The sequence below is a fragment of the Fistularia commersonii genome, chromosome 32 (genome assembly GCF_037954325.1).
Source record: "Fistularia commersonii isolate RoL2024-O1a breed Wild chromosome 32, RoL_Fcom_v1.0, whole genome shotgun sequence".
Lineage (NCBI taxonomy): Eukaryota > Metazoa > Chordata > Actinopteri > Syngnathiformes > Fistulariidae > Fistularia > Fistularia commersonii.
This window is the reverse complement of record NC_141315.1, coordinates 9815001-9832521: the sequence shown is the minus strand read 5'-3', so window position 1 is coordinate 9832521 and position 17521 is coordinate 9815001. Positions and strand designations below refer to the sequence as shown.

Genomic DNA, 17521 nt, shown 5'->3' with positions numbered 1-17521 from the left:
ATTAAATCATAATAACACATCATAAGAGGACGAAAAGAAATAAGTTGGTTTTATTGAGTGGATTTACCTCGAAGATGCCGGCAGCGTTTTTCATTCGATGTATACTGGCGACACTTAATGCTAAAATGACTCGCTAAATGCACACTTTGCCACACTTTATGTCTAAACTCCATTTATGGATGAAGTGAATCCTCAAACCGTCCTCAACCGTCTTTGAACGACTCTTCCGACGCCTCGACCGTCAACATTCCCGCCGTCTGCCGCGCCAAATCTCGGTAAACGTCTCCCGCCTTCTCACGGATGAAGCTCTCCGTCACCGAACGTCACGACAACCGCTTCTCCGTATCTTCACGGGCGAGTCCACAACACGCACAGGTTTTTCCCAGATTTTCTCAGGACTAGCTAACGGCGGGCGGTGCGTCAGACTGTCTTTAAACGCTGCTTCGTGGGTCAAACGGTCGCGTGACGGCAAAAAGTCCACGCCTCGTGTCTCTGAAAAACATCTTAGTTGATGCTCGTCAGTCAAGCTTCTGGATTTGACGGTTTGCTGCTGTTGCTTGAGGTGACCACTTGCAGGCTAGCGTGAAAGATGCTAACAATCGGCGATGAGCGAGTTTCAGTATGAAAGGCTTCATTTACAACTTCCGATTTAAAGTTGGTGTTTTTGCGTTTTAATCCCCCGACCGTCCTCAACTCTGTTTACGTCCGTTCCGCTTTTTCCGATCTCGTCTCCCGTTCCTCCTCTGCGTTGAAGTCTTCCTGTTCTGATGTCACTTCCTTGTTTCATCTTCTCAGTTTTCGAGGTTTTAATTTTGAAGGTCCATTTACTGGGAAAGTTCCTTTTGTGAGTTACTTCCTGTCTTGGCTTCCGCTCTTTGGTGTTTTCCCTTCCGCTTCCTGGGATCGCCGTCGGTCCGGCAGCCTTCTTGTATCGCACGCGCCCGCCTCTTCCTGTCTCTCGTCCAATCGGCTGCCTGCCCTTGGTCATGTGACCGGCCCAGGCGCTTGGACGGTCGAGTGGGCTGGAACCAAAATGGCGGACGGACTTGAATCGTAACGTCTCCCGGACAGACGGCCTGGAGCTAGTTCAAGGCGGCGGTGACGAAGACGAGGAGGGTGACTCAGTTTTAAAGAAAATACCACACGGCTGATATTAATCACCGCTTTCACCGAATGTTAGAACGACTAAAAGCGACGGCTCACCATGAATCGACTTATTCTACATGTCAATTTTCTATTAATATACAGGGGTTTGTTTTGGTTTGTTCCTTTGGAAGGACGCCGTCTGATTAAAGTTAACAGCTGTATTAAGGATGGAATGGAGACAAAGTAGGAATGATGTTCTCGTAGAGAAGCCCGTAAAAGCCATAAAAGGAGCCGTTAAAGCCGCAGGGATAACTCCTCGTTTATTTGGCGGATGAAACGACCCTCCGACCCGCTCTTCATTAATCCTCGTTTTTTTTTTCTTATTCATTGTTCGGTCGGCGCCTTTTTCCGTGTCGTGATTCTGTTTCCATCTTCTCCGAGTCCCCATGTCGGAGGTTATTTCTTTTAGGAATATTAAAGCTATTAGCACGTAAGCGTGCTGGGTTTCCGTAGATCATCTTAAAGCGTGTGGTCCAGTCATCGGACAACCGTGCGGTGATTCTGCGCCGTAATCCGACCGGACTGGACTCGAGCTCGTGGCGGTGAAAGTGCCAGTTTTCAGCAGATACGCGTACATATGAAGAGATGACACGAGGCTAGTTTATGTCAGGATGTGTAAACACAGCATCACATCGTCTGCGTATGGCCGGGGCCACTCACTGTGGGCGTCGGGGCCGGCGTGCAGCTGCAGGTACTGCATGTCTTTGCTGTGCAGCTGCATGTTGAGCTTCTGCAGGGAGCTGTCCCTCTGCCGCAAGGCCGACTCCAGGTTCAGGATCCTCTCCACGTGCTTCTCCACCAGGTTGGTCTGGAATCACACGCAGACACGTCCGCCGTCACCTCGCTGAGCCGCAGAAACACGAGCCTCCTCTCCGGTCAAGCTACCGGTTTCGGTCGACTCGGAATTTCTGCGGAAATGCCGGATGTAAATGTGAACTTGGACCGCCTCATGTGAAAACCAGGACCTGGTCCAGACCTGATTCCGCTGCACGTTGCTCACCACAAGTCACGGCTACAATGCACAGGTCCTTGTGCACCAGAATCCAAAATCTGAGTCTATGTTAGCAACCGAGCAGAATGATTTTCTAAAGTGTAATGCAGCGTGTCTAAAGCGACCACGTCTTATTTCGTTTCGACGGAAGCACTCGGACCCTGGACGTCCCGGACGTGGGCGGGGCTCGGCTCTTTTCATTGGCCGCTGACCAGGTTTTGAAGTGCGGGTGGTTTCACCTGAAAACGACAGTCAGGACGGCGCAGCTCTAGGAATTAGCCTTATACGCTCCTCGGTTTGACTCACATACAACTTCCTGTTTTGGTTACTACTAAGCAGGTGTCGGGAACGCGTCACTGAAACCACATTCTACGAGCCGCGAGAACTCAGAAGTTGGAGGGTGAAGTTCATACATGACGGTCTTCAAAACGCAGCAGCGCAACCCGCTGGCATCTCGTCATTTTATTCTCTGCGCAATTCTGCGTATCGGGACAACAGAAGAGTCTGTCCTAAATCCCCTGCTCTAAATATGAACATTACTAATCTGGAGCCAATTCCTAGCTTAGAGAACATTGGCAACAAGCAGGGAACACACACACACACACACACACACATGGATCCAATATTGAAATATAATGTAGGTGTCAAGCTGGCAGATGGGAGATGCAGTCAAATCAAAGATGGAGGCTCAACTTCAGGTGACACTGACACCGTGACACCGGAATCGCAGCCGCCGCCGCCGCTAGGAGATGGTTCATCAGCGCAGAGGAGAACCTGGGAAAACCCGGCCAGCAAAACCGGTTGGAAACCTCCACCTGGTCCCGAGGGGCGCTGGGGGGGGTTTGGATCGGGGAGTAAAATGAGGACAGCTGCCGGGGGAGTGTGCAGTGCAAACAGTGCAGAACAGGAGCGCTAGCTGGAAATAATAACGCTAACATGCAGACTTGTTAACATCCGCCTTGGTTGGATTTATGTAGCAACCAATTAGCAGTAATCGGTTTTCCTTTTTACCGAAGATAAACAACCTCAGCAACAACCTAACGGGGAAATACTGAGCAAGAGTTAGACAACATGTGTAACATAGCAACATAGCAAAAGAGATTGCTAATATTAGCAAAGGCCTGCATAGCTGTTAAACGAAGACAGACAACGTAAGATGAACTTAGCAACAACACAACAAAGATTGTAGCCTAGCATCAATCAACATGACAATCTTCGCAAGGCGTTAACAAACATGTTTAGCATAGCAACAGAGATTGCTAATGTAGCGACTAGTTAGCAAAAACCAGCGTACCTGTTTAACAAAGATAAATGACAGAAGATTAACTTAGCAACATCGTTGCGCCGTGTAGCAATGCCCTAACAGGAAAAACGTAGCAACAAATGTATTTAGCGGTTAATGCAAATTTAGCAATAAAGCTCATCGACGTTTCAGCAACTTTTTATTTCCAATCGAAGAGGTTAAATCTTGAGATTAAATTTAATTCTAATAGCAGATCTGCTCAAACCAAACGACCCCCAGGTTCCACCTGTCGAGTTCCATTTGGGTCCCGTCCGGCCCCCCCACAACAGGTGCGCTAACCTTAGCACAGCCTGGCAGGTGGTTGGCTACATTAGGGCCGCCTCTGGCCCACGCAACATTTGGCGGCGCCACTGGTGCCAAGAGCAATCCAGATTTGGCCGGGATGTGTCTGGTATCTGGGGACGAGTGACGGGAAGTCAAATGATGTCTTGATAAATCGAGGCGGCCGCGTTTACAAGTGATAAAAATGAATCCCTCGGCGCGTCCGAGCCCCGTCTGTTTCGGAATGTTGTGTTGTTCAGGAGTCCGACCCCCCCTTCCCCACTTCCCCCACTTCCCCGACATCAGGATGGTTGCAGTTTGATGCTAATTTTGTTCAGATCTTGAGAATATCCGCGCGGCAAAATGCTAATTTATGCGCTTTTCTGTCCACCGCTGATTCGTGAGACACCGGGAGTAGATTCTGACTTAGAAAGTAGGAATCAGTGAATGGTTGTTTTGAAAAGACGCTAAATGAAAGGGTGAATTGTTGTATGTTTTATATGACGCCCTGTGAGCGACTGACGACCGGTCTGAACCGGCTTCATGCCCGTGATGCCTGGGATAGGCTACAACTCCCCATGACCCATGAGGGACGGATAGATGCGATAGATCATGGATGAATAAATGTATACATCACGTGATCTGGCATAGAAATGATTGTCTTTATCCACCAAACAAACGTCTCCATGTAGATGATCATTACCCCGTCATCAAGACCACTTGGGTGGTGGTTCCGGCGCCCGTCTCCTCTAGATACCAAATTTCTGCATTCTCATACTTTTCCCTCACAAGCTAACATGAAGCTGTACGACAACAAACAGGCTAAATCACAACGGGCGGCGTAGTGGACCGAACGCGGTCCCCTGACCATCTTGTCCAGGTCCCTCTGGAGGTTGCTCTTCTCCATGTGGATCTTCTCATAGGCCTGGATCACGTCCTCCAACTGCTCCTCCCTCTCCTTCCTCTTCTGCAGCTGCAAGACAAAAAGGAGGGACTCTGAGACGAAAACCTCGACATACATTTTGCTTTGGTCCCTTCTGTTTTGCTCTTCGAAACTCCTCCAGTTGGGGAGGAGCGGGGAGGGCGGTGAAAAAAAAAAAGAACCTTCCATTGTGAGAGTCATCAAATGTGTCTCTTTAAGCGGCGGTTGCGTAACCGAGCAAATTGAGGACACCCTAAATCCCGACACCTCAGCAAACACACAGCGACCCCCTCCCATCCCGTCTCCATGGGGGAAGAAATGATTATGTAGCGACACTATTGATGTGTTCCCTTCACATAATGGAAAGGGGGCGTGGTTAGGAAATAGGGGGAGGGGCGGGTTTATGTGATGACATCATGGCGCGCTGCCTGCCGGCGACGGACCGGATTGGATGTTGTCACGGCGGCAAGGGCATCCATTCAGGGTGTCAGCGTTAATAAATACGGTATGGCTTTGGCTCAAGGCGCTTCCAGTCCATCATGTCACCCCCCTTTTCCCCCAAGTCCTGATTGAGCTGGGTGTTTTAGCTCGGTCCCTGACGTAGCGTCTCCCGATGGCATTCAGACCTTTAGCGGTATTTCCGTTGTTACACTCGTACGCTGATGACACTCTGTTGTACTTTGGAGTTATAGTGATCCCTCGCCGGTTTACTTTTCACGGTTTCGCTACTTCACGGATTCGCTTAGTGCGTCGTGTTCTGCGTTCTGATTGGCTAAAAAGTCACTCCGCTTCTTCTCTACCTGTGCGTCAATAACGTTGCAGTTTAATATGTACACGTACGTAAAACAACTCGCCGAATTTACATTACGTACGTGCAAATTCTCTTGCAATTTCGAGTTTCTCTAAAACCCATAATGTTGACAAAACGCTCTTGAGCGACAAAAGCACCTTGCAGGGCCCAAAAGGCAGCGGAAGATGCTATCTATCGCAGATAAAGTTAAACTTCTGGACATGCTAAGGGAAGGTAAAAGCTATGCGGCTGTAGGTCGGCATTACGGAATGAATGAATCTTCCGTTCGTTCCATAAAGAGGGAAGAAAAATAACATAAGGACGACAGAAGCAATAAGTTTTAATAAGGATGCAAAAAGGGTTGCAACTGTCCGCAATTTTTTTCATAATCATTTTTAATTTTCTCTCGTTTAATCCAATGACTCGTGTCGCGGTGGGCGGAGCTAATCTCCGCAATTTGAAGCCTTCTGTTCACATTGATGATTAAAATTATTATTTGACAGTACAGTACAGAAGTTATTTGTTGAAAAAAACGTTTCTAAAGTACCGTACTTTTATTTGTGAAACAAATGATTGACCCTGTAAAATGGTTTGTTCTTTCTTTTCAATGTATAATAGAGTATTTAATTCTATAATAATTGTAAAAAAAAAAATAAAGGTTTCTACTTCACGGATTTTGCTTATCACGGGTTCTTTTTGGAACGTAACCCCCGCGAAAAACAAGGGTATACTGTACTTGTACTGCCGTTCACAACTTTTGCTTTCCCTCCCATGTTAGTGCTCTTATATGTACTGTAAAGTACTGGAGTAGGTTGACATTAAAATGCCGTCACAAGTCCAAGCTGTAATATTGAATTTTTTACTTTTTTATGCCGTAAGCACTTTCGCTTTGCGCTAAAAGTACTAAGGTACTTGTGACGCAACCCCTTAATTAAATCTTTGTGTGAATATCAGGCTAGTTTTTAATGTTTGGGTACAAGTCTCCCTCAGGGATCTAGTCCGGGCCTCCTATCATTTAATACGTTTAAATGTTTCCATGACGAAATGGCCGTTGAGCTTCGCGTATTCGCTAATTGTCTAACTTTAACTCGCAATGGGCAACGCAAAGGGTGTCATCGCTAACAAACTTGCTACATCTCAGTGAAAGTCTCCCTATGAGGTGATTCTGTTTAATATTGGGTGCAAATGAAGGGACGTGGCGGGGCGTTGGGGTTGTTTGGCGAGAAATGAGACAATTTATTCTCGGCGGGGCTTCGGTTTTGGCAATCTGACCGGGGAAGCGTTCTCGCCCCGCTGTCCGACTGCCAGTTTCAACTTAAGTGAAAGATCTCCCGCCGCTGCCAGAATGAAAATGGAGACCGGCGTTGCCGATAATGCATCCGGACAACTGCTTCCTCTCGTTGGCGGTGCCGGTATTTCTACGACCGCGGGAGCGACTTTGTGCGTAGGCCGGGGAGGGGGTTAATAGAAATGACAAACAACTGACACAGGAAGCTGGCAGGGGTAAATAGAGCTCGAGAGCGTGACGGAAAAAAAAAAAAAAAAAAAAAAAAGAGGAAGGAAATGGTTTATGGGAGCAGCAGAAGCGACAAGTGCAGGACGCACAAGGTCACATGGTCACGACATCGGGTCTGAATCCGCCACGGCTCGCCGAGCGTCCAAACCCCGCCCGCCGCCCGGAAACAGTGACTTGCAGTTCTCAAGGAGAGGCGGCGAAAAACAGAAAAAAAAAAAAAAGCCCTACTTCCTGTCAGAGAGGAATTGGAGAAAGGTCGCAGCTCTTCGCTTTCCGCCGCCATTCGCATCGCGGCGTCTCAACGCACCGCTTTATTTCGGAGGGGCCGCCCTTTTCTGAAAACCGCAGCCGATGTGAGAAATAATTGCGCCGCGGCGACAAAGAACCCGGCCGGGTTTGGGTTTGTTTTCTTGAGACGCTCGTGAAGACGCCTCGAAACGTTCAACCCCGCCTATCTCACACTCGCTCCCCGTGAAATTGTTTCCGAAAACAAGAAGGGAGGATGTTAATCGCTTGAAGCTCGCATTTCGCCTAGAACAAATTTGTTTTCAAGACTAGTTTGTTTGCGTTTAGCTCAAAGTGGCCGGCTTTGCGTCCGTCGATTCTTAGAGGTCGCCTATGGGCGGAAAACACATATATTACATTATATTCATATTTATATTTTAGAGAAAAAGACAAAATAGCTAAAAACATAGAGGACCCAGGATGGAACCCTGAGGAATTGTGGTATGTACGTGCATTTATCGTGGGGGTTTATTTACATTTTAAAGCCTTATAACCTTACCCACACTTTTATTAACCTTTCCCATACTCTTACTGACACCTCCTATTCTCTCAAACCTTTTTCCCCATTAAAAATACCTAATTTTAGAAACTTTATTTATTTTTTTTATTTCTTAGGCTAGAAAAGGCTTATTTTACCATGAAATTAAATTTTAAAAATTCTTTGAAAAAATATATATGCATGTAAATGTACCGGCGACATAGAATTTGATATGTAAGAATTAAAAATCCAATAAAAGTTAATAAAGGAGATAAAGTGCGGGATAATATATCCCGTGATTACAAACAGGAAACTATACATATGTTTGTATTATTCCGTTCTAAATCCTCTGGATCAATATTTAAATGCGGTACCTGTGCAGTAATACTTCCTGAGTTTGCAGCTCACCATTGAGGGTATGAACTAAAATAAATACTTTTAGGGTCTAAGTATATAAACGTGATTAATCACAACCTGTGTGTATCACGCGTACCTCTAATTTAGATAGCTTAAACCTCCCTCTGCATGTTTCATTACCAATTAATTACACCGGGTTTTAATTTGAAAAAAGGCTAATGGAAAGTGGATAGATGACGCAGCGTCTTTCAGAAATAGAACGGCCCCGGTGAAAATCCCTCGTCACGCCGCCACTTTGGAGGCTTTCCTAAAAAAAAAAAAAAAAAACAGACGGAGATTTTTTTTTTTTTTTTTTTTTCCTGGACAGCAGCTTTAGCTCTTAATTAGCTCGGGCCTGTCATTTTCCCACGAGGGCTCCTATGGTGGAAAAAAAAAACCCCGGCGTCCGTCGGCGCCCTCACCTGGTGCGTCAGGATGTTGACCTGCTGCTGCAGGTTGCCGTTCTCCGAGTGCAGCAGCGCCGTCTCCTTGCTCTCGAAGGAGCAGTAGGAGTTGGTGTCCTCGCCGAATTCGCTGATCATCGGGAACTGCGGGGGCGGAGACCGGAATATCAACCTTTTTTTTGTACTTTAAATCTTGAAAGAAAATGAATAATAAGGGGGAAAATTTTCATTATATTGACCGAAAAAATGACTTCGATTATTCTAATTATTATTAATATTATCATATAATAAGTAGAGTAAAAGTAGACGCGAGGAATATATATTTTTATTAATTTTTTAAAATAAAAAACAGTTGTTTTTGCAGCCCCTTACTGTTCCCAAGAACCATCAAGCAAGTGAAGCACTGACTGCAGCATCTGACTTCCTGTTTGTGTTTGTTTGTTTGTTTGTTTGTTTGTTTGTGCATGGGTGTGTGCTTCCCCCGCCGTCTGGAAACACTTCACTCCGCCGTCATGAAATATTCAGCGGCTTCAACTGGTGGTCGTCCCAGTTCTCCCTCTGAGGGGGCCGCCATCTTTGCGCCGCCGCCGCCGCTTCCTGGTTTATTCATCCTCCTCTTTTCTTTTTTTTCCCTCTGAACTGGATTTTTTGAAATTTTCCTCTCTTTCCGTGGCTCCGCCGGCAACCGTCTCTCGTTGGCATCGCCTCGATATGACAGGAATTAACGTCATCTATTTATTTTTATAATTAAAAAAAAAAACCTTTTTACACAATAAGTTCGAATTGTGAATAAAACGAATCGTAAAACATTTTTTAACATTAGTTATTCACCTTAGAATATTTTTTAGAATTTATATATACATATATTCATAAATAAACTTTATTAACTCCTTTTTTATTTACTCATAATTTATAGATTACTTTTATATTTATTGGTTAATCCATGGCTACTTATACATTTGTCTTATGAATTGAATACATGTTCAGATTTATTTAATCATTTTTTTTTTATTTTTTAACCCTAAAGAGCATCAAAAGGAGTCAAATAAATCTAGAAAATATAACTGGGGATGAGATGAAACTCCTGAAACAAAAAGAGGAGGTCTGAGATGTAAACACTCCCTTTGTTCCAGGTCTATTTTTAGTGTGTGTGTGTGTGTGTGTGTGTGTGCAGTGGACAATGGTGCTCCAGACGATGCTGGATCCTGAAGATCAGCCCGGTTTAATAGCATCAGTTGGGATTTCTTTGCAAAGGAAACAAATACTTATCTCAATATTTATCAAATGTACATCAAATATCAATAATCTAGTTTATTTCATTTTATCTTATTGAATGCAATGCTCCATCAATGCAAAAGCACAATCGTATAAAAAGAGTTGCTGTTTGAAAGTGTAACAGTATTTTATTTTCATAATAATGAATTAAACAATATTGGTCAATGCATAACAATCAACATTTTTTAAAATTCTGTTTTAAATGAGTTTTTGCTTTAAATTTGAGTAAATCAAACAAGTATTTTAACCTCATTTAATCTCTCATCTCTGCGTTTTTTTATATACAAAACCACTTATAATAGACAAATTGAATCAATGAAGAATCTATCTCTGATATTATAAAATATTATCATCTATTTTTCCATTGAAATTAATTGAAATCATATTTTTTAAAATTCCTCAGCAAATGTTGCGTTTATAATAATTTAACCATCACTGCTAACTTCTAAAAAGAAAAGAAAACAATGACGTTGCCAAAGCATTACTTTAAATTAATTTTTGATAAAAATATCTGAATGTTAATCCGTGTTATTATGTGGTAATTACATATTATCTATCAATAATTATTTAATCAGAAAACAGCATAGTGTGCATATATATTTATAAAAAAAATAGTGTAAATAATCCCATGGCGCCCTGTGGCTCCGCCCCCTTGGTGGTTCCGGCCCCGCCTCCTCCCGACAACGCGGAAATAATAATCCGGACTCAGCAGCGTAATCCTTGTTATTCTGCGGGTGTGAGGCGTTCAGAAGTCAGGGAGGAGACGCTCTAACCAGATTAAGAGGGTCTTAAAAGTGTGTGTGTGTGTGTGTGTGTGTGTGTGTTGGGGGGTTGTCATGGAGAATCTGCAGCAGCTCCCTTGACAGCTCCCTTCTGTCAGATGCTGGTGCCATGTAATAACAGTGTAATAACTAAATGTAATAACTGAGATTGAGTTAATTACAATGTAATATCTCCTCTAAGACTAGTTACGACTGATTCATCAATATTTCGAGAATGGTCTGGAGCTTGAAGGTGGAGGTGCAAAAGTGTTATAACAGGGTAATAGCTACCGAAAGACGTTTTCTGTCTAACCTCATCTGTCAGCCTGTCCATCCCCACTGCAAACAGGAAGCGGCTCACGGAGAACCCTGATGTAGTCCCACCTTCACCTTGGACCTCTTTGAAACATCTACAAGACACTTCCCCGCTGTCTCACAGCGAGCATACATGTCCTGCCCCAGATTAACATACAAACCTCTCTCGGTGCCCTGTTGTATGCTTTTCCCAGGAGATTGAAGCCAGTTAATTACAATGTGATAACACTTCAGAGTGTAATAAGTACCAATCGACAGTCGTGCGCTTGGAGGTGGAGTTGTAATAACAGTGTAATAACTACAGAAAGTGCCGATAGCTGTGTAATAACTGTAGCGTAGCAATCATCGCAGGTCCTTGACATGAAACTCAATAATAGCCGCAGGAGGAGGCGGGAGGGCGTCACCTTGATCTCGTAGATCTTCAGTTTCCTCTTGATGCTGCTGTTTTCGCGCTCCAAGCCGGCGAGCCGCGTCTTGATGTCCTGGTAGGCGGTGACCAGCGCCAGGTTGGAGGCCGAGTAGGCGTCGTCGGGGGGCAGCGGCGAGGAGCGCCACGCCACGCTGCTGCAGACGTCCTCCTTCAGGCCGCCGCCGCCATCACCGCCCCCTCCTAGCAGCCCCAGCTCGCCGCCGCCGAACAGAGACTGCATTGCTCACAGCCTCGACCTGAGGACACACACACAAACACACACACACACACACACAGGCGGCCATTAAAATTTAAAGCCGGCGGCTGGTATCCATTCGTCGAGACGAACCAGACCCAAAAATACCACCGTTCAGGTGGTGGCAGTGAGGGGTTACCACGACGACGGCATATATAATATTCAGGAGCGGCGGAGGATCAGGAGGTCAGCGAGGGGGGAACCTGTGATTGACAGCTGACCGGTTCGAGTTAAACCCCGCCCCCATGATTGGCTCCACCCCCTCACACCTTATTACACAACTATTACATGCTCATGTAATAAGCTTGTAATAAAGCAGTTATTACATGGATTAGATCCGAAATGACGAGTCCATGTTTTATTTTGACGCAGGACTGGAATCCTGATTTCTAAATTTAATTTCTCTGAGAATATTCATATCAACGTGTGTGACGATGAGGAGATTTTTCCCGGCGGCCGGGGATTATGACCGCCTCACTAACAGGATTAATAATCCACTTCAATTTAACTCCATCCCCAAAATAATGAACGAGGCCACGTCACCGTTTCAGGGATCTCGAATTAACGGCGCCAAGGCTCGGCGCCTGAACGCACCACGAAGAGGGTCAAAATAAAAAGACGTGTCGGAGGCCTTTCGTTACGCTGCACGAAACGCACATGTATTTAAACGTCATCCCTCCTACACACACACACACACACACTCAGCACACTGCCTGCATCTCTGAACGCCGACTCGACACACACAACACAATCATCGGGTTTTAAGTCGCAGGACTAAATGCGGCCTCGGGCTCATCGGCGCCCCCTGGTGGTCAGAGGGATAAGACGGGACTTTCAGGACAGGAAGTAGCTGCGGCGGCGAGGGAGGGAGGGGGTTTGGTCTTTCGCCCCGCCCGGAGAAGGGGAACGACATGGGGACTTCCTGTCGCCATGGAAACGCCTTCACATAACATAGTGTCCTTGTTTGGTTGAGACCCGGCCTCAGGTTGCCGTCCTTGCCGATCACTGAATGTGATGACGGCCGCGGTCGAGCGCTTGTGTATGAACGTCTTCACACCCCCGACCACCTACACACACACACACACACACACACACACATAAAATGGCATTCCATTTCTAAGCACTTCAAGCAAGAAAATAAAAAAATTAATGGGTTGACAGCGCCCATGGCTGCGCCCTGAGTGATAAATGAGCCGGGTCCTCCACGCCGCCGCCGGCTCCTCCCCCCCTTTGCTAATGACTCGGGGGCGGCGCTGTCAGGAGTGACAAACGGCACCTGCGATGTCGCTGCCCTCTTCGCTCCTGCGGCCGCCGAGGGGCGGGGAGACTCGTGGAATGGCGAGTCAGGACTGTTTGATTTACGGGCCATGGCGGCGGCGGCGGCGGCGGCGGCGGCGGGGGGCGACGGGGGAGGGCGGAGTTACGCAACAGCTGGTTTGATGCACTCTGGGATGGAAAGACTTCCCGACTCCAGCATCGCCTTGTGAGTCAGCGGTTGCCTACTGAGCTATTTTCATCTGCCGCCTTCCTCCACGCCGCTATTTTCCCTGTTTTGAGAGGGAGGGGGAGTTAAAGCGTCAGCCAATCTGTGGCGCTTTTCTCCTCGGCTCTACGGCGCCGTCCAGAAGCGCTCCCACGTCGGCGGAGGAGAGGAAACAGGCAGGAGTAGAAGGAAGGCCCGACAATCGGACGCCGCGGCTACGTCGCATCTGTTTGTGCCGTCCGGCGAAGCTTACCGACCTTTTATTTTGAAAAGCAGCTAGATGCTAACCGCCCTGGACTGGAGTTAGCATCCTGCATCTACTAGCATAACATTGCGCTAGCAGTCATGCCAGTGAAACATTCGTTGCTAGCTCTTTTAGCGTAGCCGTTGTCTTTACATCATGTTTTGAAGGGTGTTCACTAAGACCTCCATCTTGTCTGAGCTCCTCCGGTTGGCGGCACAAAAAACACACACACACTCACACACACTCACACACACACACGCGCCACTTGCATGTGGTTGTACGCGGTGACATTTGCCTCCAGCGCAGACCCTGATTAATTCATTCATCATGCAAATGCAGGGTAAAGCAGCAGGAAGGGGGAAGCTAGAAAGTGTTAGCATTCCCCCCTCCACGCTGTTAGCGTAGCATCAACAGCGCAACTATCTGAGGAATAATAATAGGAATGATAATACATTTAATTAACACACCTTACTCAACACTCAAGGGCGCAAAACAGATTTAAAAGAAGCCATGAAAACACCAACCTTCAGTAAATACTTCTTATAAATACTCCAGTCAGGGTAGATTTACTTTTATCCAAATTAAAGCACGTCTTTATGAGTTAAAGGAACGATTTCCTGTCCTTTTATTTTGAACATTTTTGTTCAGGCATTTTGCGAATAGAATAAGATCATTTATCACAATCTTTTCTTATCCTTATTTTATTTTATTTTTTTCTGTATTTACAGCTACACACACTACTGTGTGTGTGTGTGTGTGTGTGAGTGTGTGTAGTTCCGACCTTATCACTTCCTGTTTTCCTCGGCGGTACGTGTCCAGTGGTATTTATCCACTGCCTGGAGGGGGCTGAAATGCTCCATGGTCAATACTTTTAGTTTTATTATTATATGATTATTATTATTATATTTTATTCAATATGTAATATTGAATGCAATTTGATTTCTGTATTCCATAAGATGATCTAACATGACCGATTTTCAAAATCAAGAGTATCATGATATTGAATATTGTTTGCTGTTTTACCATTATCTGATTGTCTAATATTGATAGATTTTCAAATTAAGCGTATTGTGACTTATATATTGAGTTTTGTTGTATACCATACTATTATCTGATTGGCTAAAATTGATAGATTTTGAAACTATGAGTATTCTGAATTTGACAATGAATCTTATTTGATAATTTAATATTATCTGACTGTCTAATATTGGTTCATTTTCAAAATTAGAGTATTAGGTTTTGAATACTGATTTTTATATGATATTTGTATATTATCACCTTATACGCAGTGATGCTCCCCTAGTGGCCAGTGGTGGAATTGCACTTGCAGTGGCGAGAAGTGACTTAAACCCGGGATGATTCTTTTATTTTGTAAAATCCAGAGCGTTGAAACGGGTCGAGCGAGGATCGCTTCGGGTCTGACGGGGATTCTGAAGAACCCCGAGCAGAGCGGAGCTGAGGGCCTCACGCCATCGCTGCGTCATGTGACGCCACCGGCGTCATCAGCGGCAGTGAATGGAGGCTCCGCCCCCTCTGCTCTGCACCCACTTCTCTTTTACCATCATTATTATAAGGAATTTCAACCATAGAATTTATTCTTTTTTTCTGTGAGCTGCCAAGGACATACACACACACACACACACACACACACACACACACACACACACACACCACAGTCATCAGCAGGGAAGGAGTTAAATGAGGAAAAAAAAAAGCTGCTGTTGCCGGGTAGCGTTCAGTTACTTCGAAGTCTCCACCACTATACGTGCTCTTCACAACACACGTGCGCTCAAAGAGCTCTAGAACCGGCCCACGCCATGCACCAATACACACACCCACGCACACACGCGCGCATGTGCACGCACAAAGCGCTCTACAGCCTGTCAGCGGTGAAGAAATACACCGTCTCCAACAAACGGAGCGCTGTTCTTCGCCGTGATTCATCACTCACCGTGTAGGCTGCTACGTGCACGCGTGTGTGTGTGTGTGTGTTCGGCGTGCGTGTGTGTGTGTGTGTGTGTGTGTGTGTGTGTGAGAGGCGGTCGCCGCTCGGGAGATTCATGGCAGGGGCAAGATGGAGACAATGAGCTGTGTTGCTGTATTTTCTTCCTTTCTGTTTCCCGTCGGCTCCATCAGTCCTCAATCCCCGGCTCCCGGAGGCCTCTCGTTCGTCTTCTCCTCCTCCTCCATCCCCCCGTCCGTCTCCACCTCCTCCTCCATCCCCCCATCCGTCTCCACCTCCGCCATGTATCCGTCTCCATATTCAAAGTTCACCCCCCGTTCAATCATCGGTCCAAACTCAACTTTGAATGAGAGCTTTCGGCTAAAAACGCGTCATCGCCGCGTTATTCCGTCCAATCACGCGCTTTCTGACCCCACCTCTTTTTGGATGGATGGAAAAGAAAAAGTGAAGAGATGGAGGGATGGCGTGATGGATGGCGAGCGGGACGATCCGCTCTTCTTTTCTCACTGAGGTTGCAATTGAAAGACCACCTCCTTTGTGTTTTCACACGCTTCAATTTGCTTTAGCAATTAGCTGCGGCCACATGCGGTCACAAACACATGGCCTGCGTGCACGTGCGCGCACACACACACACACAGGTGCGTGTGTGTGTGCGCGCGCGATGACTCACGAGTGAAACAAAGCCTGTAATTTGGTCTCAGCTGTTTTCCGAGGGCATTAAGGAGGGAGCGAGTCGGAGGATAATGGCGGGGATTATTTTCCACACCTGGGGGTTTTTCCGCGGCCCTTTATTGACGCCGGCGTGATGGATGGCGAGCAGGAAGTGGAGCTGAGACGCCGCCCGGTGGGTAAAGGCAAGGCTAACGCACTAAAAGACTCGCAAAAAAAACGGTGGACTTCCTTCAGATGCGGGGGCGAACGTGACAAAAGAGCATTAAAAACACATCAAATCCACCACAAATGATTTGCTTACAAATGTAAAAAAAGGCTGTGCCACCGACTTGCACCGCCTGGTGAGGCTCCACCCCTTTGGTGAAGCCCCGCCCCCTTTGGTGAAACCCCGCCCCCTCTTGTTGGAGCCTCTCGCCGCCTTTTAATCACCGTCGCAGCGGAAAACTCGGATCGGACGCATGATGGATCCACGGTGCACTGTAGTGTGTACACGTACATGCCATGTGGCGCACGTGCACGCCGTGTCATGCACACCATGTTGTGCACGCCGTCCCGTTGACATACACAAATACATATGTGATGAATTAAATCCCAACACACATGAGAAGACGAATGCCTGGAAAATGGCAAGTGTGTGTGTGTGTGTGTGTGTGTGTGTGTGTGCATGCTCAAGTATGTCTTTGTTGCAAGGTGTTCTCACATTAATTTAATGAAAGTCCTTGGTGAAAGGACAGTGAAGATCTCGCCTCCTGGTCACATGACCCCCGCCCCCAGCCGGCTGGTGCTCATCTCCTGTGTGTGTGTGTGTGTGTGTGTGTGTGTGTTGAAGTACAAGACATAGTGAAGGGTTTGAGGGAGGAGGATGAAAAAAAGATGGTATTAAAAACCAAACTATCCCATAATAATCTGATGACACTGACGGACCTCCATTCGTGCTGGGAAGTAAAAAAAGATCAAACACGTACAGACAAACACACACACACACACACACACACACACACACACACTGGGTCACGTACAAACACATACACGCTGGATTAAATACAGATACAGACACTTGAACATGTACAGAAAGACACACACAAAACGCTGGGACACATACACACACACACACACACACACACACACACACACACACACACACACACAAAATGCTAGGACACGCACAGACAGACACACACACACACACACACACGCACACACAAAATGCTGGGACACATACAGACAGACAGACAGACAGACACACACACACACACACACACACACACACACACACACAGGGACACATCCAGACAAACACACTGCGAGACGCACAGACACAAACACACACACACACGCACACACACACACACTGGGAGACGTACAGACACACACACACACACATACACACAGAAGGCTGGGACACGTACAGACACACACACGCACAGGGACGTATAGAGACATACACACACTGGGACACATACAAAGTGGGACACACACAAAATGCACATACACAATGGGAGACACACACACACACACACACACACACACACACACACTTCGACACCGACACAGGGACTCTCAACACACATACACACACACACTGGGATACACACACACAGAGACGCATACACACATACCAATTCACAGTGGGATACACACACTGAGACAC

The 17521-nt window shown here is 46.4% G+C and overlaps 1 protein-coding gene across 2 annotated transcripts in view; it reads right to left on the bottom strand.

Annotated features, from left to right (window-relative positions):
- The window catches only part of tbkbp1 (TBK1 binding protein 1), a 37259-nt gene that overhangs the window by 10829 nt on the left and 8909 nt on the right, over positions 1-17521 (bottom strand). For both annotated transcript variants that reach the window (XM_086140156.1, XM_086140155.1), the window contains exons 2-5: positions 11248-11509; positions 8511-8636; positions 4570-4674; positions 1807-1954 (exon numbers count right to left, since the gene is read on the bottom strand). In XM_086140156.1, the coding sequence (XP_085996282.1) occupies positions 1807-1954; positions 4570-4674; positions 8511-8636; positions 11248-11493 (625 nt within the window). In that variant the 5' untranslated portion in view covers positions 11494-11509. The remainder of the gene's footprint in view (positions 1-1806; positions 1955-4569; positions 4675-8510; positions 8637-11247; positions 11510-17521) is intronic.